Source organism: Chiloscyllium punctatum, chromosome 4 (genome assembly GCF_047496795.1).
Source record: "Chiloscyllium punctatum isolate Juve2018m chromosome 4, sChiPun1.3, whole genome shotgun sequence".
Lineage (NCBI taxonomy): Eukaryota > Metazoa > Chordata > Chondrichthyes > Orectolobiformes > Hemiscylliidae > Chiloscyllium > Chiloscyllium punctatum.
This window is the reverse complement of record NC_092742.1, coordinates 84,977,533-84,997,774: the sequence shown is the minus strand read 5'-3', so window position 1 is coordinate 84,997,774 and position 20,242 is coordinate 84,977,533. Positions and strand designations below refer to the sequence as shown.

At 43.0% G+C, this 20,242-nt stretch overlaps 1 protein-coding gene across 2 annotated transcripts in view; it reads left to right on the top strand.

Moving 5' to 3' along the window:
* map3k9 (mitogen-activated protein kinase kinase kinase 9) overlaps positions 1-20,242 on the top strand; it is a 136,094-nt gene that overhangs the window by 93,329 nt on the left and 22,523 nt on the right. For both annotated transcript variants that reach the window (XM_072569207.1, XM_072569206.1), the window contains 5 exons: positions 7,312-7,492; positions 10,999-11,147; positions 11,671-11,846; positions 14,690-14,930; positions 15,257-15,379. In XM_072569207.1, coding sequence (XP_072425308.1) covers positions 7,312-7,492; positions 10,999-11,147; positions 11,671-11,846; positions 14,690-14,930; positions 15,257-15,379 — 870 coding nt within the window. The remainder of the gene's footprint in view (positions 1-7,311; positions 7,493-10,998; positions 11,148-11,670; positions 11,847-14,689; positions 14,931-15,256; positions 15,380-20,242) is intronic.

Here is a 20,242-nt window from a genome sequence, read left to right as displayed (position 1 = left end):
ACGCACATACACATATATGACATACTTGAAGGGAAAATGAGCAATGGATAAATGGCTCAAGTAATAGTAACAGGAGTCATAATGAGGTAAGTTAACAGTTCTTAAAAGACACAGAATTCACAAGTTGCTTAAATTTTTTATGTACTGTTCAACTATGAACTACTACTGTACTGTACTATGCAGGAGTTCCAAACTGAGCTCTCAAAAGTGTGCTTCTGCATTGCAAGCAGCACCGGGGAAACCAGTCGAACATCCTCAAAAATATCCTAAAAGTAAAGCAATTTCACCACTGACTCATGGGAATCACTTACCTAAAACGGCCCAAAGTAGAGAAGAAGCATTCGTGAAGTTGCTCACCACCTTGAGCCCCTCAGACGGGTCCAGGTAGAGGCCAAACACAACCAGTGGAAGGAGCATGCGAAAATCTGAGTATCCCAGCTACATGCCTCTTCAAACACTCTAAACCTTATCTGCAGCAGGAATTATGGATTCAGGATGGTTTAGTCACCTCGGGTGTCTGGATTGGAATAAAACTATCCTTAGTCTCAAGGATCTGTGTAAGAAGGAAAGAAGTTGATGGACTAACTTCGTTGTCTGTGTCACTCCAGAAGTTAAAGTCCGCTTTCAGTACTTTAAGTACCACTGGTGAAGACGAAAGACTTGTACCTGTCATGACTTTAGGCTGGCATGTAGTCACTGCTACAGTAAATGTAATTAGAGAAAAAGTAAAAGGATGTAGTTGAATGTCAAGATGGTGAGGGAGATCCCATTGGGACAGAGTTCATTGAAGTCCAGCGAAGAGTATAACATTTTATTACAAATCATTCTGTTATAACATGTGTTACATCAACGTGACTTCACTGTGATGTGATTGACAAAATGGGGATGCTGTTTCTACAGCATGCACGTTTAAAACGTGTGTGGCTGTACGCAGTTACAGCACCAACCTTTAAGGGTTGCACAAGAACGTAACCATCGCGTTGTAGAGGAACTGACTGCATTAGTACTAACAATGTAACAAAACAAAAGGAGAGAATTTGTTACAAAAAACACTTAAGTTTCGAGTTGGAGCAGAGAACTTCGACAAGACAGTTGACTAACTAATAACTGAACCCAGTTTGATTGCTAGTCATGATGAGAGACCAATAGTCTCAGAACCAGAGATGGAATTGTACCTTGTAGTCATGTGCTTTGTCTGGGAGCAATATAGAAATATTCCCACCCTCAAGTATTATCAGTAAAAAAGAACGGTTTCTTTAGACGAGGGGAAGTCTTTTCCCTTCCCTTCTCTGCTGTTAATTTCATAAAATCACAGAATTCAAAGATTTTTATAGTGCAAATCAATATTGTGACTTTTAAATTTTTAGCTTGAGTTAGAACTTTTCCAGAGTGCAATACCGCCCAGAAGAGTAATCAAAATGATGAGAGAAATTCAATTTATAAAAACCTTTTAATTATACAAGGAAAAGAAGCATGAATATTAACCATTCAGGTGAGGTTATGAAGTGTGAATATCTCCAAGTTTGCAGCTGACACAAGCTGGGCGTTTGGATGAAATGTGAGCAAGATACAGGGATGCTTCAGTGCAATTTGGACAAGTTGAGTAAGTGAGCTAAGGCATGGCAGGTGAGGTATAAAGTAGTAGCGAAAACTGAAATGCTGATTATTATCTGAACATTGATAGATTGGGAAAGGATTTGGTGCAGTGTGACCTGGGTGCCCTTGTCCACCAGTTGCTGAAGGTCAGCATGCAGTTTCAGCAGTTGGTGAAGAAGGCAAATGGTACATTGGGCTTCAAAGGGAGAGGATTTAAGTACAGTAGCAGGATTGTCTTGCTGCAATTGTACAGGGCTTTGGTGAGAACACACTTGGAGGTGTGTATAGCCTTGGTCATCTTATATGAGGAAGGATGTTCTGGCCGTGGATAGAATTCAACAAAGGTTTACCAGACTGATTCCTGGGCTGGCAGGACTGATATGTGAAGAAAGACTGGATCTATTAGGGCTATATTCACTGGAGTTTAGAAGATTGTGGGGTTGATGTCAGACAAACCTATACAATGTAAATGCAGGAAGGATGTTCCTATTGATGAGGATTCCAGAACTCTGGGTCACAGTTTATAGATGTACAGCAGTCATTTAAGATTGAGATGAAGAGAAATTTCTTCACCCAGATAGTTGAGAGTCTATGGAATTCTCTGCCACACAAAGTGTTTGAGACTAAAACATTGAAAACTTTCAAGGAGGTGGTAATAAAGTGGGAACAGGGCACCATGTTGGATGATCAACCATGATCATATTGACTGGCGGAACAGGCTTGAGTGGTCTATTCATGATCATATTTTCTATATTTCTGTGAATCAAAGATGGACACCCATAGTTTTCAAAAAGATAACTTGAAGTTCTGCAATAAAATTCTTTAGCAGATAAATACACAACCATATCTGGTGGTTCATCTTAAAAACAAACTTCATTGGGGTTTCCACATTCAACAGATGACATCCAAAGCAAACATGGTTCTTGGATTTCTCAGGAGGAACCTTTGGTGTTGCAAAGAAATTAACAATTCTAGGTTATAGTTACAATTGTAATAATTGTCCATCCAAACTTACAGTATATAGTGTATAAGAATCATTATATGGTAAGAGATATAATCGAAAGATGTGTTGTATGATTTTGCATGAATTGGTTAGGGAAATGCATGATCAAAGACTTGGAATGGGAATCACGAAAGCAAAGTTAGAGAGAACAATAGATTCACCAATGTTCTACAAAATATAGCATTGACTGGTGGGAATTTCCAGAAACAAGAACTCGCAATGGCACAACACTCTCAAACTACCAAGGCCATTTTTCCCCAGGACTTTTCATCAACAAACTTACATCCCAAAGAATGATCCCATAATGGAAAGGCTGCCAAAGAAAGCAATCTCAGCCTCGACACTTGGAACCTTCAAGACTCAACTTCATCTCTCTCTCATCTAAACTCCAGTGATACAAACCTAGCCAGCCCAACCTTTCTCATAAACCAACCTGCCCATTCCAGATATCAGTCTTGTAAACCTTCTCTCAACTGCTTCTAATGCATTTACATCCTTTCCCAACTAAGGTGACCAGTACTGTACAATGTACTCCAGGTATGATCTCACCTGTGCTCTGTATAACAGAAGCATTCCTCCTAAATTTTGTATTTGATTCCCCTCACAATAAATGATGAAATTCTGAGGTTTCTATTTTCTTAATGAATCTATATGTAACCTTTTCCAAGGGCAACAAGATCCCTCTACATCTTGGAGCTTCACAATCTCTCGTCTTTTCAACCTTGGTTGTACTGTCTGAAGGGTGGTGGCAGCAGATTCCATTAAAATGTTTTTTAAAAATTTCATAATTATGTGAAGGTTTATAAATTTACTGATATATTGAGAAAAAGTAAGGAATTGGGGATAATTAGATAGATCCCTAAAGAGCTAATGCAGGAATGATGGATTGGATAGAGGCAAAATGAGATGATTCACTGCAGAAAAGATTTCCTGCACAGTGTGTGTGTGTGTGTGTGTGTGTGTGTGTGTGTGTCTGTCTGTCTGTCTGTCTGTCTGTCTGTCTCCACATTATGGCCCCTAATTCTGGCCTTGTCTTTATGTTTTGTCATGCAACTCCGAGCATTCAACTTACATAAGAACATAAGAACTAGGAGCAGGAGTAGGCCTTCTGGCCCTTCGAGCCTGCTCTGCCATTCAAAAGACTCAGCTCCATTTACCTGCTCTCTCACCATAATCCTTAATTCATTTACTGTTCAAAAATTAATCCTTGTCTTAAAAACATTCAACAAGGTAACCTCAACTGCTTCACTGGGCAGGAAGTTCCACAGATACACAATCTTTTCGGGTGAAGAAGTTCTTCTTCCATTCCAACCTACATCTGCTCTCCCGGGCCCACAGGGAGAGCAGACCTCCCAGTTACAGCCCATTTTAATTCCCCTTCCTACTCCCTTTGCGACATGACAATCCATGGCCTCCTCTGTTGCTGCATCAAATCAAACTGCAAATTGGAGGAACAACACTTCATTTTCTGCCTGGGCAGCCTACAGCCCAGAGGTGTCAACATTGATTGCTTCAATTTCAAATAACCTCCCTTTCCAGCCCCTCCTCCTCCTTTCCACTCCTCCCTGCCACCAAGTGGATTCATTCCTCCCGTTGACCAACCATGTCGTTACCTCCACCTGTCTTCACCTATTCCCACTTCACCACCCTGCCCCTGACACCCCCTTTAACTGCAGCTCCTCTTATACCCAGCCCCAGTCCTGAAGAAAGATTATACCCAAAATGCTGACTTCCCTACCTCCTGATGCTGCCTGACTTTGTGTTCTTCCAGTCTCCTGCCTGCCCCCTTATTTTGAGTCTATGCCCCCGAGTTCTGGTTTCATCCGCCATTGGAAACAACCTCCCTACTTCTATCTTATCGATTCCCTTCATAATTTTATGTTTCTAGAAGATCCTCCCTCATTCTTCTAAATTCCAATCAATATAATTCCACTCTACTCAACTGTCCCCATAAGCCAACCTTCTCCATTCTGGAATCAATCTTGTGAACCTCCTCTGCACTCCCTCTAGTGTCAGTATATCCTTTCTGAAGTATAGCCTCCCTATTTTTAAACTCAATCCCTTTAGCAAAGAAAGACAATATTCTATTTGCCTCCTTAATTACCTGCTGCACTTGCAAACCAACTTTTTATGATTCAAGCACAAGGACACCCAGGTCCCTTTGGTGGATGGTCCCAGATGGTCCTAGATGGTGGATGGATGTGTAAAGTGGTGAGTGACCAGCTGTCATGAGGTGGTCCCTGCTTTTGCCTGCCCACCACAGATTGGTTTGTTGATCCACGCTCTGGAGGTGTACCCATCACATAACAGTTTGTGATTATGACAGACTCACCTAGGTCATACGGACCTATTAAGTGTTTGTTGCTGGTGAGAAAAGTATTGAATTTTTCAGATCTCTCAATGGTTTTCTTAAAGTGCTTCAGTGATGAAGTTGAAAGTGAGCAGAATGTAATGAGTTTACAATCTCATGTTGCACATTTTTCATGCATCTTCACATGCGGCCTATGCTTCAAACTCCTGAGTTAATTAGATCGAAACCGGCCAAAATTATTTTGCACTAAAAGCAAATCAACTCCTACTGGGGTCAACTAATGATGTACATGTATTTAACCGTATGACGGTCTTGATTACTTACAGGATGTGATAATTACTGCCTTCCAAATGTCCATTCTTTGCATCTGATCCAAAGCACTGAAGATTGTAAGGTCACCCACCTTTAACAAGAGTGAAGCTGGAAGTTTACTTTCTATCTGATAGTGATCAGAAGGAGGAATCCTGTGTAGCAGTTCTACTTTACTCAATCCCACAAATAACTCCATTTTGTCAATGACACCACAGTGTGCTCACTATATGCTGGCAAATGAGGCCGGCATGTTGCATGCAGCAAGATCCCTCAAATAACAATGCCTGTTGATCTCTTCTTTGCGGCTGGTGGCTAAAGGTGGGTGATGGCGGAGGTAAGGGTGGGGAGATTATTGACCAGCTAGAAATTTCCCCTGATCTTCACAGTAATGTGGCACCTTTAGCATCCACATGACCCAGTAGAACAAAATGCACATCTGGTTGTGTGCGCGCATAGACATCAAGGTAACTCATGGCTGGTCTGGGGCTGCTTGGAGGGAATATTGGTACCACATGTTCTTCCATAATTTAGCACCAGGATCACAATTAATAATCAGAAAGTTGTCAGTCACAGTATCATATCTAAAGAGCAAATATTTCTGATGAAACGGCCTGAAAATCTCTAGCGGATGGTTCTTTGATATTTTCTGTCCTGAAGATTGAAGATATCCGCGTGGCTTAGACAGAATGCACATGTCCTACTATGTCTTGTGATAATAAATGTGTGTGTTTTCTTATCCTTGTCATTTGCAGCCCAATTAAATAGTCGTTGCAACAGGTCTTATTTGCTTAAAATAAAAAGGTGATTTAACCTTGCACACTTGCCCCAAATCAAATGCGACATATTGTATGCACGAGGATTAGACACTGGTGAAGGTAATATACTGTTTGGTCCCACCTGCTCCAGACGTGTGTAGTAACATCTCTGAACAGGTTGATTAGAAAAATAGGTTAAATAAAAACAATTATAATTATCTTGCATTGGACCTCTTGTCATGCAATAGTAGTGCCCCTACCCCTGGACTGAGGCGCCCGGGTTTGGGTCCCACCTGCTGTAGAGGTGTGTAGTAACATCTCTGAAGTGGTTGATTAGCAAATATCTTGCAATGGCAATCGCCCTCTGGACCAGGAAGCCTTGGCTTAAAGTTTTATCTATTCCAGAGTGATGTAAAAGCATATCTGAGCAGGTTGATTTAAAAAAAAACTATGATTATCCTGCGGTTGTAGTGTCTCTACCTATAGACCAGGAGGCCTGGGTTCATCCACACCTGCTCCAGATGTGTGTCAAAACACCTCTGAAAGGTTGATGAGAAAATATCTTTAATTATCTCATCCTCTGATTTACAATCTCCAGTTTCCCATGACATAGGCCTGTAGTTCCTTGGATAGTTTTGATGCCTAAAAGTTCAAGTATGGGTCTCTAAAGCAAAAGGTTCACAGGCTGTGAGGGTATTCATTGTCAAGTTTCCAGAATGTTTTCTCAGGTGAACTTGAAGTTGGAACATTTTTTGGGGGTGGAGTGGAGGTGGAGGAGGGTGTATGGAGTTGGATCTTCCTTTCTGTTGTATTCCACAGTTTGCAAGGTATTGCTATTAATTTTGTTGGCTGATTGCTGGCATGAAGCTGGTCTGAACTCTGGCTTGGTTCATTCACTGCTGGTAGATGTAACTCCTCAACAAATATAAAACCTCTTCCACACAAAAAGCTTGTTTGTATTCATGTTGATTTCAATATGTCTTTCGAGACTTTAGGGCATTCGGAGATTTGATTTCCTCTAAAGGTAAATATGTCCCATTAAAGTGGATTATTTGATTGGTTGCAGCAAAGTTCAACGATTCACATCAGTCTGGAATGTTCTTCTGTTCCCCCTTGTGGGATTGCGATCAAATTCATAAGAAGTGGTCAGATGCCCCCAGGCAGCCATATTTTCCAGCCTTTGTGTTTAGTTTTAATATATAAAATAGGTTTGAAGTTTGCAATAGGATATATGCCAGCAAGGGGCATGATGCACGCATCTCCCAGTTTTTGATGAGCTGTCCACCATGGATATTTTTGTTGATGTTAAAAACTCTCACTCCATTTATCCCTAGTTTTGATACACGAGAAGGTGGAAAATGAGAGCCTTAGTAACAAGACTCTGAAAATCACAGACTTCGGCCTGGCACGGGAGTGGCACAAGACTACCAAAATGAGTGCTGCGGGGACCTATGCCTGGATGGCACCAGAAGTCATCCGATCCTCCATGTTCTCCAAGAGCAGCGACATCTGGAGGTATGAACTTATTGGTAGGCCTTGTTCCTTTATCCTTTGCCCTGATGGTATCTTATGCATTTGAAAAGAAAAGGTGGGGGTAATATGATTTCTGTGGATAGATATAGTGATGTGGTAATGTGCGGAGAGGTTGTGCATGTCTTAATTCATGTTAGTCACAGGAAAGAAAGAGTGAAGGTGAAAGCTAGCTGGCTGGTCACTGAATGGCAGGTAAGCCAGCTATTACATACCAGTGTCAACTCTGAGACGAACCTTTGAAAGGATTAAATCCTTTGGTAGCTCATGAGTTTGAAGTGTTAAATACGTGAGACATTGATGTGGGGTTACAAAGTTACTATTGCAATCCATTAGACTAATCAGAATCAAAATATCTGTGATTTTGCATGTGTGCCATTTTTGAAAGACTGCTGTAATGCACTGAGATGAGGAGTTGCACCACGTTATCTATTGTGTGCTTCTTTATCAATTTCTGTTTTTATCGTTTTCTTGTCCTCTATCCATCTTACTCACCTTCTTGCCTCTCCTCGTTTGGGGCGAGGATGTCAGAGAGGACAGGATCAGTGGTAGACATGGAGGTGCAGTCAAACAAGATGAGCATTTCAACTTCCAAAAATATTTATATCATCCCAAACTGCACTGTGTCTGTCAGACTGGAAGGCCAGAAGGTCATTTCTGAATCTCTGGCTCAAGAAGCTATACTATTAAGACACAAACTATATCCAACCACTCTCTTGCCCCCACCGCTGCCTCAGGTATTGTGCATGTGTACGTTTTGAAAATGTTTATTTTAGCAGTTGTTGTCCAGACATACAGAAAGCTCACTTGCAATCTGCAGCTCTGGATACTTTCCAAACATCAAGCTCATTACTTACAGAGAATGTTGTGAGTATGAAAACTGCAATTCTTTATGAGGCAAGAAACTATCTCAAAAGGTGGATATGGACAAGGAAGATGTACTTGTCCATTTAAAGAAAGCTACATTACTCAGCCCCCTTGCCCTGTCATTAATGTACCTCATTCTCATGGTTTTACCCAACAAAGCCCTATGTAGATTTATAATGCAGAAAGGCCCTTCGGCCCATCTAGTCTGCACCAACAGAACTACCACTAAAACTGTGCTAATTCCCAATATTTTCCACCTGTCCCATATCCTTGAATGTTGTGATTTTTGAAGTGGTCATACAAATTTTTTTTTAAAGGTTATAAGGTTTCTGGCTTCCACTGCCTTCTCAGGCAGTGCCTTCTAGATTCCCACTACCTGCTGAGTGAAAAAGTTTTTTTTCCCCCAAATCCTGACTGAATCTCCTTACCCTAAGATTATATCATCTCATGATTGACTCCTCAGTCAAGGGGTCTGCTCTCTATTCACCCTATCCATACCCCTCATAATCTTTATACACCTCAATCAGGTCCCTTCCTCCGATCTCTCTGTTGTAAAGAAATCAATCCAAGCCTATTTAGTGTCTCCTTTATAGCTCAATTCACACTAGGCAACATCCTGGGTGAACCTCCCCTATACCTCGGCTCATGCTATCGCAATCTTCCTATAGTGAGGTGACCAGAACGCGCACAGTACTCCAGTTGTGGTCTGTCTAACAATAGCTGATCTCGCTTTGACTAGCTTCCTTTACTGATGTAGGATCTGTTCTATATCTGGATCATTCTTTCTGCGAAGAATACTTGTCCTGAGCTTGAGGCAGTTTTGAACCTGTGTCCCTGCTCAAAGCAGTGCTCAGAATTCGGTTGCTACGCATTTACTGTTTTGGACAGGTCTATAAATACTTTTGTATTAAAGACGAAGAACCAACACTCATCAGGTTTGAAACTAAGAATCTGACCCCAGAACTTGGCTGTTCTGTTTTCTGAGACAAAAAAAACACAGGCAGAACAACTTTTTACAGGAGCTGTTCAATTTTTGTTTGAGGAGTACTCCCGAGAGTGGAATTCCTGGCGGATGGGAGAACTTCGTTGGGTGAGAGGTCAAAGATCGGGGACTATGAACTTAATTTGCAATTAAGTTCTCAGAACCTCCGTGATGAATCAAGTTCCCCAACAGCAAGATGTGGAAACATTTATCCTTACTTTTGCATTTCATGTTATGCTCATTAAAAGGCCTGCTCACCAGAATTAAGTTTCCCCTTTCCAATTAAGTTCTCCATGAGAGAGCTGACTGTGCCTTTATGAATCCTGACCACATAAGAGGCATCCAGTGGGTGACTTTCTTTACCCGCTTGACTTTGAAGTGAGTTGTCACCCTTTTTGAGGAGGGTTTGTCTGTGCCTTACCGTATTTGAGATCAGAGTCGATGAAGCACAGGCCATGAAAGATGATTGACTGAGATGAGGGGGTGGTGCGGGGCGGTGGGGGGAGGGGGGTTTGGTGGTGAGGGAGTACAGAAAGCTGGAATTTCATGCCTACAGGAAATTGTGGATGACCAAGGATAGGGATCTGATCAAACAAGGTGGCAGAGGGTCTAGGAAAGGAGACAAAAAGTACTGCAGATGTTGGAATCCAATATTTCTGCCTGGGACTCAACATTTTGAGTTCTCCAATCTCAAATAACCTGCCCACCCATCTCCCCCATGACTCCATTTCCAGGCCCGCCTCCTCCCTTCCATTCCACCTGCTGACCCTTCCAGCTACCAACCAGATTCTCCTATCACTACCTCACCGTTCCACCCCTCTCCCCACCCAAAACCCTCCCACCATCACCTTTATCTGCAGCTCCCCCTACCCACTCCAGCTCCATTCCTGAAGGTGGGATATACCCGAAACATTGCGTTCTTCACCTCCTGATGCTGCCTGGCTTGCTGTGTTCTTCCAGCCTCTAGTAAAGGATGCCTGCCGATCAGGGAAACGTTTACTGCAGGCTTCCACATCCAGGAGCCCGAGTGTTAGCTACTAGCTTGCAGTGAGTAAATGCCTGACCCTTTTAATTATTGAGCCTTTGACCCATTTCATTGCAACTGCAGGGCATTGATTTCCTGCTGACCTCAGCCCAGAATTTGCCATTTTTCATTCAGAGGGTTGTGTGTATAGAATGAGCTGCCAGAGGAAGTGGCGGAGGCTGGTACAGTTACAGCATTTTAAAGGCATCTAGATGGGTATATGAATAGGAAGGGTTTAGAGGAATATGGGCCAAGTGCTGGCAAATGTGACTAGATTAAGTTTGGATATCTGGTTGGCATGGTTGAGTTGGACTGAAGGGTCTATTTCTGTGCTGTACATCTCTATGATTCTCTCGTGTTGCGTGTATGGTAAGCTGAGTCATGTAATCATGTGAGAAAGAGAGACCTTCCCCCACCCCAAGTGTGTCTCAATTCCACACATTGTTGAACTTAGACTGCATAATGGGAGATTTCCCCCCACAAGTGGTCACATTCAGAATATTATAGTCAGTGTAGAATCCAGCCCTGAATACGAAATCTTTTATATTAAATGCTACAAGGTTTTATGCAATTAAGACTTTTTAAAAATTAACTGAGAGCCTTCTGCTTATTCCTCAGCTATGGTGTGTTGCTGTGGGAACTACTGACTGGGGAGGTTCCATTCAGGGGGATTGATGGACTGGCTGTGGCCTATGGGGTGGCTATGAACAAATTGTCCCTTCCTATTCCTTCAACCTGCCCGGAACTATTCAGCAAACTCATGGAAGGTAAGGTGTCCACCTTCACTGAGGCAGAAATACATCAGTACAAGTGTGAAGATTAACCACAGGATTAAATTGAATTCACGTTTCCGACATGTTATCTCTTTGTCAAAGAACTGCCATTGATGTTGAGGTTCTTTTGATTTAACATGTTTTCTCCAATTTTGTGCTTCATTTTCCTTGCTGTTTAAAGACTAGTTTAGAAAGCTGTCCTGATGATATATTCCATTCTATCATAGATCCTAATTCCCTTTCTTGCCTTCCTTATCTACCAGTTCAAAATAAAGGGTGAGATTGAGGAGAACAAATACATATTCTTTTAATTATTTGCATGAGCTATGAGTTGGTGACGTACCAATGCCCAGTGTTTCAGGTTTGAAAGTGGCGCTCCATAACATTGCTGATGCTTTGCCAAACATTTAAATGCTAAACTATAAAAATGTTGGCCTCATATTGTAACCTCTTCCTTGGCAAAGAGACCGGTAGAAGGAAACACATAACAATATAAATTTTGGTACCTTTACTTCAGATTGCTGGAACACAGATCCGCACTCCCGCCCCTCGTTCAGCTGCATTCTGGACCAACTCACCGCCATCGAGGAGTCAGGCTTTTTTGAAATGCCGCAGGATTCATTTCACTCCTTGCAAGAAGAGTGGAAACAGGAGATCCAGGAAATGTTCGAACAACTCCGGGAAAAGGAGAAGGTCGGATATTTAAATTTTTCTGCTTTAATTTCTTTCCCCTTCCCCGACTCTTTCCCTAATCCTCTTGCTTTCTTGGAGTTGGGCTTTCTCTTTGTCGTCCATGTGCACTATACTTCAACCAACCAAAACAATTTAGAAATGCAAGCTTAACCAATGAGGCTGAACCGGGTGTAATGTCCCTTTGTGTAATTCAGCACCACTGGGTGAAGCAATAGCAATATAGTGCATCGCTCTCTGTTGTGCTCTGTAGGTTTCCTAGTTCGAGAACAGATCATCACTTTCCAACTGAGTCTCCGTGAGGCTTATTTGAAAGTCATGTAGCACATCAGTAGGGTCCCAATCTCCAGGCCAAAGATTGCGAGTTCAAAAGTTGCTGTATTCTGAATGTGGCTGAACAAATTGACCTGTAAATTTTGTCTGATACATCTATGGCAGGTGGTAAATTCAGGAGAATACTCTGGTCAGCAATGCTTGAATGGCAATAGATCCCCGCAAGTTACAACTTTGGCATCCTGCAACATGTAAAACCTACCTGTGGGAACAGATGTAAGCATATGCTTTTTCCAGTTCTTATGCCACAAGGCATGACAAAAGGGAAGAAGAATCATAGCATCCTTGCAGTGTGGAAGCAAGTCATTCAGCCCATCAAATCCACACCGACCCTCCAAACAGCAGCCCCCTCAGACCCATTCTCATACTCTATTCCTGTAACCCTGCATTTACCAGGCTAATCCACCTAGCCTGCACAAACCTAGACACTATGGGCAACTTAGCTTGGCCAATCCATCCAACCTGACATCTCTGACTGTGGGAAGAAACTGAAGCACCTGAAGGAAACCCATGCAGATACAGGCACAGCCTTACTGTAATGGGAAGACCTTGTAAAAGAAATTTCTTCAGCTAGAGTGTGGCGAATGTGTGGAATTCACTGCCACAGAAAGCTGGGTAGGTCAGGTCATTGTGTATATTTAAGATGGGGATAGATAGGTTCTTGATTGTCAAGGGCTACATGGAGAAAGTGAGGTTGAGAAACCTATCAGCCATGATTGAACAGCGCAGTAGACTCAATGGCCTAAGTTCTGCTTTTATGTCTTATGGTTTTATAACGTGCAAACTTCACACAAGCAGGCGCCAGAGGCTGGAATCGAACCAGGGTCCTTGGCACTGTGAGGCAGCAGTGCTAACCACTGAGCCACCATGCCACTTGGGATGGGAGATTAATGTACTCTTGAAATACAAATGCTCCAAATCTTTCTCAAAATATCCTGTTTACCAACCTTTGAATGTCTGTATGACATTGATTCTTCTGCCTCTGTACGAATAGCCAAGTGAGCTAATGTAGGCACAATCTGCTGGTACATATTACCATCGATATTATAAAGTTCCAGCTTTGACTCCCATTATTGTGTGGGTTGAATAGAATGGACCATAGGATAAAGCAAATCAGAGTAGCGTTTCTCGCCAACCTTGGATTGTTGAGATCAGAGGGTCCACCGTTTTAAGGGACTGAAAATCCGAGTTGCCTTAACATTAAGTGAAATGATCATCGGTTGATGAGCCAGCTTGCAGAACACAAATATCAAATGCGTTACACCAACCATAAAACATAGGAGCAGAAGTAGGCCATTCAACCCATCAAATCTGCTCCACCGTTCAATGAGACCATGGCTGATCTGATCATTTTGAGCTCCACTTTCCTGTCTTTTCCCCATAACCGTTGACTTCCTGACTCATTAAAAATCTGTCTATCCCAGCCTTGAATGTACTTAAGGACCCAACCTCTATAGCCCTCTGCAGTAAAGAATTCTGCTGTCTGACAGATGAAATTCTCCCTCATCGCTATCTTAAATGGGTGACCCTTTATGGTGAGATTATGCTGTCTGGTCCTGACCCTCCCCCAGGAGGATACAACCTTTCTGAGTCTACCCTGTCAAGTCAGCTAAGAATCCTTTATGTTTCAATAAGATCTCCTCTCATTCCAATGGGGACAGGTACGACCTACTCAAGCTCTCCTCATAAGTCAGTTCCTGCATATTTTGGGTCAGCCTAGTGAACCTATTCTAGCCTGCCTCCAATGTCAATGAAGGGCAACATTTGGCGGTGCAGGCTTGGAGGGCCAAAGGGCCTGTTCCTGTGCTGTACTGTTCTTTGTTCATACCTTTCCTTCGACAAGGGGCTCAAAACTGTTTACAGTATTCCATTTGTGGTCTAACTAGTTTTAGCAACACTTTCCTAGTTTTACACTCAGTCCCTTTGAAATAATGGCCAACATTCCATTTGCCTTCCCTATTTCCAGATGAAATTGTATGCTGGCTTTTTGTGATTTATTTACAAGAACTCCCAAATCCCTGTGTTCTGTACCTTTCTGTAATCTTTTTCCTTTAAACTAATATTCAGCTCATCTATTCTTCCTGCCAAAATGCATACCCTCACATTTCCTAAGATTATAATTCATTTGCCAAGTTGTTGCCCACTGAGCTTAACTCGTGTATATTTCTCTGCAGACTGTTTGTGTCAACCTCACCACTTGCCTTTCCATCTACTTTAGTATCAATTTTTGTTTTAATTCATTTGTACGATATGGGCATCACTGCCCAGAGTGCAATTAAGATTCACATATAGGCCAAACCAAGTAAGAACTGTAGATTTCCTTTCCTAATCGACATTAATGAACCAGATTGTTGTTTTTTTAATCAACGATCAACAGCTGAGACTCTGAGCTGCGCCCAGAGGCAAAGAACAGTAACTGACCCCAGTAGTGGGTTTTAGCTTGGCCAGTTGCACCAGTTTTTGTTTTGCTTTAGCTTTAATTCAGTCACCAGCAATCATTCCATCTTAACCAGGAATTACGCACCTGGGAGGAGGAGCTGTCCCGCGCTGCCCTGCAGCAGAAGAACCACGAGGAGGTGTTGCGACGCCGGGAGCAGGAGCTGGCTGAGCGGGAGATTGACATTCTGGAACGGGAGCTCAACATCATCTTCCACCAGCTCCACCAGGAGAAGCCCAAGGTGAAGAAACGCAAAGGCAACTTCAAGAAGAGCCGGCTCAAGCTCAAGGATGGCAACCGCATCAGTCTGCCCTCTGGTAGGTTGCATTCTTTTGTTGTCCCCCTCCAGAACCTATTCCCAAACATTCTCGCCAAATGGCAGTGTTGGGTGCTTCACTCAGTCAATAAAAGGGAATGCTGGTAAAAGTTCTCAAATGTTTGAAAGGCAGGTAACCATTCTTAAGTCTCTCTTCTTCGTACCCATCTCTCTCTCTCTCTCTCTCTCTCTCTGTCTCTCCCCTCCTGCTCTCTGCACCCTTTTTGTCCACTGTCTCTTCCTCCTCTACCCTCCCCAACTTCATCCCCATGACCACAACTCTCTCCAACTCTTCTTGAATTCTTTTGGCCTTCAAATATCCTACAGATTTCCAGCATAAGATCACCGTGCAGGCCTCCCCCACTCTGGATAAGAGGAAGAGTCTGATCAGCAGCAAGTCAAGTCCTCCAGCAAGTCCTACCATCATCCCGAGACTCAGGGCAATCCAGCGTGAGTACTGCAGCAACACCATGGCTTTAGTAATTGGAACATCAAGTGTCATTTCTAGTGAGGCAAATGTTGTACATATTTTTGATAGTAAATATGCTGAAGCCAGCAATGACCCAAAGGTAGTTTGATATTCATCAGAATTCGTCTGTGCAATTTGTGCTTTATGTCTCACTACTTCTCTGTTCCACTAGACATAACTTACTTCAACTAAAGCGGTGATATCAAATTGACAAAGAAACTCTTAACATTAATGATAGCTTGGCTTCCAGCAGATCTGTCTCACTCCTCTCTTCAAGACATAGTCCATATTTTACCAAAACTACCAAAATGTGTTAGAATTTTCATTAATCCTGTGAAATGTTTACAATTTCAACATTTTTCCAGTTTCAAATGACCCTCTGTGCTTTGCTTTTATGTTTGACAATCTCTAGCCTTCTCTCTGTTTTATCGTGCTCCTAAATAGCTGCTGTCTGTTAATGACAGTGAATGACTCGCGGGTGACCAGTTAACGGAGAATCACATGAGGCATTTTAACCCTCAGCAGGTAGATTGATGATTTGTGAGAGGGCTTGATTTGCCACTGCTCATTTAGGACACAAGATGGCGCACTTCCCAAAACAGAGCCTATTCCATCACAAATGGAACAAGAGACTGCAGCTACATTTTATCTGAGCAGTAGCACTTTCTCAGTTTATCAATCAGGACCTGCATCTAACCTGCCTCATCTCTGGTACTGACCTGTTGATGATACGGAGTTTAGTAAACCAGACTCCAATTCTGCATTATCTCAAAGGCTAATCTGTGTGTATGTGTGTGTCTCTCTCTCTCTCTCTCTCACTCACTCTCTCTCTCACTGTAGCGTTTTTTTCCCTCCTCTATCCATGATGGTTGTAAAAAGTTAAATTCCATTTTTATTTTAAACAATGCTTTGCCCAAAGAATTTGAACACTGTCCTTTCATCTGAGTTTGACCTTAGAGAGGTGAGAAGAGATCTACAATCTAGCCATTGTCCATTAACATTCAATGGCATCATAATCACCAAATCCTCTGCTGTCAATGTCTTGGGCATTACTATTGGCCAGAAGCCCTATAAATAGAATGACTACAAGAGCAGGTGAGAGGCAAGATTGACTCCGCTCTTGATTCCCCAAAGTGAGTCTACCATCTACAAGGCACAAGTCAAGAGTATTCCCCACTTGCCTGGATTGGTGCAGCTCCAACAACCCTCAAGACACTTGGCACCATCCAGGACAAAACAGACCACTGTAGTGGCACCACATCCACAAATATTCACTCCCTCCACCACTGACGATCAGCAGCAGCAGTGTGTGCAATCTAAAAGATGCACTGCAAATGTTTTCCATGGCTCCTTAGAAAGCATCTTCCCTCATGACCACTACTATTTAGGACAAGGGCAGCAAAAATACATGGGAACACCACCACCTTCACATTCCCTTCCAAGCCACTCACCATCCTGACCTGGCGTAGGCATTTCATCGCATTCCACTTGCTCCACTATTTAGTACAGTTGTGCTGACCAAACCCCTCGGTGCCTTTTATTGTCAAATTCTTCAGAACCCTTTAGGCCATTAATAATCCAGAATGTATCAACCTCAACTTTAAATACACTTAAACATTGCTTGTTCATGGTCCTTTGGTATAGGGAATTCCAAAGATTTGCTTCTATCTTGATTTAAAAAAAAATTTTTTTCAGTCCCGAATTGCAGTTCCATTATTTTGAAATGAAGATCCTTGAATCTAGACTCCGTAACCAGGGGAAACATCTTGAAATAACTCCACAGAGGTATCCCATTACCAAAACACCCTGAACTTAAATGTGCATAGTGCTTGACACTGGTTCAACTTCCTCAGTGTTTGCTGTCAGGGTGAACAGAGCCTCTGACACTTCTTTTTTTTTCTGATCACCAAGTCACCCTTTATCTACAAACAGAGAGTCCTTGACACCGATTCAGCTCCCTCAAAGCCAGCTCGAAGAGTGAACAGAACCTCTGACACTCACTTCCTGTTTATATCTGTCAGATGGGGCTCCCTGATTGGACCATTTTCTGAGGTTCACCCAGTTGTCCTCGTTACAATCACTACACCCCCCACCCTCTAAGTGCAGGGTCGAAGGCCTGTTCATTTTCTTGTAGCCTCTCCTGGGGTATATATTTACACAGGGTCAGATGCTTCCAACTCGGCTTCCAGTACGGGTGGTGTGTACTGGACTGGAGCCCATCTCTTACGCCCAGAGCGACTCAGAAGAAATTCATCCTCTTTAGGCGGTAAAGGCGTTGAGGCTGCGACATCCACCGTATCCATTTCAGATTCTGAGGTTTCTTCAACGCTGGATGGAGAGGGAGAACCCACATGTTCAGAAACCCTTTCCAGTTGTTCTGAGGGGCTGGATGCATTTTGCTCCTCTCCAGTTTGCAAGTTTTTAGCTTTCATGTGGTCTATGTGCTTGTTCAGGACTGCCTCACCTATCCAAACATGCAGGGCCGTTCCTGTGGTTTTGGCATTGAACTTTGTTCCCTGAAGTAAACTGCTTCTCTTCCTTAGCAGTCTTGTGTCCAGTCTGGTGCAGAGCCTTCTCCCCATTAGCATCTCTGCTGGAGTTATCCCTGTAGTTGCATGAGGGCTAGCCCTATAATCAAGTAGGAAATGAGACAGTTTGCTATGGAGAGAGGCTGTAGACTGTTTCTTTGAGCCTGCCTTCAAAGTTTAGCATGCTCTTTCCACCACCATTGGACAATGGATGGTATCAAGCTGTCCTTATGTGCCAAATGCCATTTGATTTTAGGCAGTACCCATTCCCTGCTATTCATGATGCCCATGGTCTTGTGACTAGCACTTCCGGGAGACTGTGTGTTGCAAAAGATGCTTTCAGTTTTTCTATGATCATCCCTGTGTTTCATGAATGAACTCAACGCACATCCAACCACTTTGAGTGGGTGTCCACAATGACTAGGAACATTGAGCTGATGAAAGGGCCAGCATTATAGACATGTAACTGAGTTCCAGGGTTTACCTGGTTATTCTCACCAATGTGGAGAAGCTGCTGGCAGTAAATTTTGTCCTTGTTGGCACTCTGGGCACTGCCCCACCAATACAGCTATGTTGGCATCCAATCCTGGCCACCAGGCATTGCTTCTAGCCAACGTCTTCATTTTGGAAATCCCTGGATGACCCTGGTGGGGTTCAGCCAGCATCTGGTGGCAACCTTTGCTCAGGACAATCACTCTTGCTACCCATAATAAATTGCTGACCTCTATGGTGATCTGGAAAGGATTCAGTTCTGGCTGTGACAGCCCTTTCATTTCCCCCATCACTGCCAGCTGTTTTAGTTTTACCAGGACTGGATCTTTCTGCATCCACAGTCTGATATTGTCAGCAGTGACCGGAAGGGTGACCAAAAAGTTAAAAACCAAAATGGACTCTCCCAGGGGAGGCACCACCGGTAGTGTATCTGCCAATGGGAGGCAGCTCAAGGCATCTGCATTTGCTACTTTGTCTCCCGGACAGTGTTCCAACTTGTCAGAATGAGATTCTACTGCTGATTTCGATCTGAAGCAATGGATTGCACGGCCTCTTTGATGTGGAGTTGCCGGTATTGGACTGGCCTGGACAAGGTCAGAAGTCACACAACACCAGTTTATAGTCCAACAGGTTTATTTGAAAGCACAAGCTTTAGGAGCGTTTGTCCTTTGTCAGGTGAGACGTGTTTGAGTAGCCCTAGCAGCGGTTTGTAATCTATTACTATTACAAGTTTACACCTGTATTGGTGGAACTTTCTCACACCAAAGATGCTTGCCAAACCTTCCTCCTTTATCTGGGCGTACTAGCGCTCTGCATCAGCCAAAGTCTGGGAAGCGTATGCTATTAGGTGTTTTTCTCCATTAGGCGATCTGTAAGCCAACACTACCTCTATACTGTATGGGGAAGCATCACATGTCAGTCCCAGATCTCGCTTGGGTTCATAGTGTGACAACACCTTAGACAATGATAGCTGCTTCTTCATTCCCCTCAAGACTATGCCCTGGCTACGACACCATTTCCAAGGATGAACTTTTTTCAATAGCTGATGAACGGGTACCAGAATGGAGTCCAAGGAATGACCTAAGTTCGGTCAACTTTTGAAAGGTTTTGATATCTGATGCCTCAGAAACATTAGGTTCCTAATAACCAAAAAAGCTGCCAGTCCACAAGCTGTCAGGAGAATTACTTATTACTTGTCATCTGCCCCAATTTGGAAAACAAACGTGTTCTTTCCAGAAACTGGGCCCAGTCTTCAGCAGGATCAAATGAGTCAAGCTTCCCGAAATTGTGGCATTTACCCCAACTCAAAAATGACTGTTGCGAGCAAGTTACTTCAGCAGCTTTTTTTTTCTCTCGTCACCACTGAAGTAACTCCACAGAGGTCGGTATCCCATCACCAAGTTGCCCTTTACTTACACGTGCACAGTACTTGACACTGGTCTGGCTACCTCAGAACCAGTTCTGACTGACCAGACTCTGAGATTCCTGTTTATATCAGGGTTTCCTAATTGGACCAGGTTAACAGCCCCAATCAGGGAACACACCTGGCTGACCTTGTTACAATCACTGCACATCTTACCTGCATCTACCCTGTCCATCCCTGCAGCTATTTTGTGGGTTTCAATTAGATCATTCTTTGAGAAACTAGACAATATAGGCCTAGTTTTCACAATCTCGCTTCACAAGACAGTCCCACCATCTTGGGAAGAAGTCTGGTGAACCGTTGCACTTCCTGTATGACAATAAATCTTTCTTGTGATAGGAAAACTGCACACAGTACTCCAGGGCAGACTACCCAGACTTCTGTACAATTGATCACCAAAC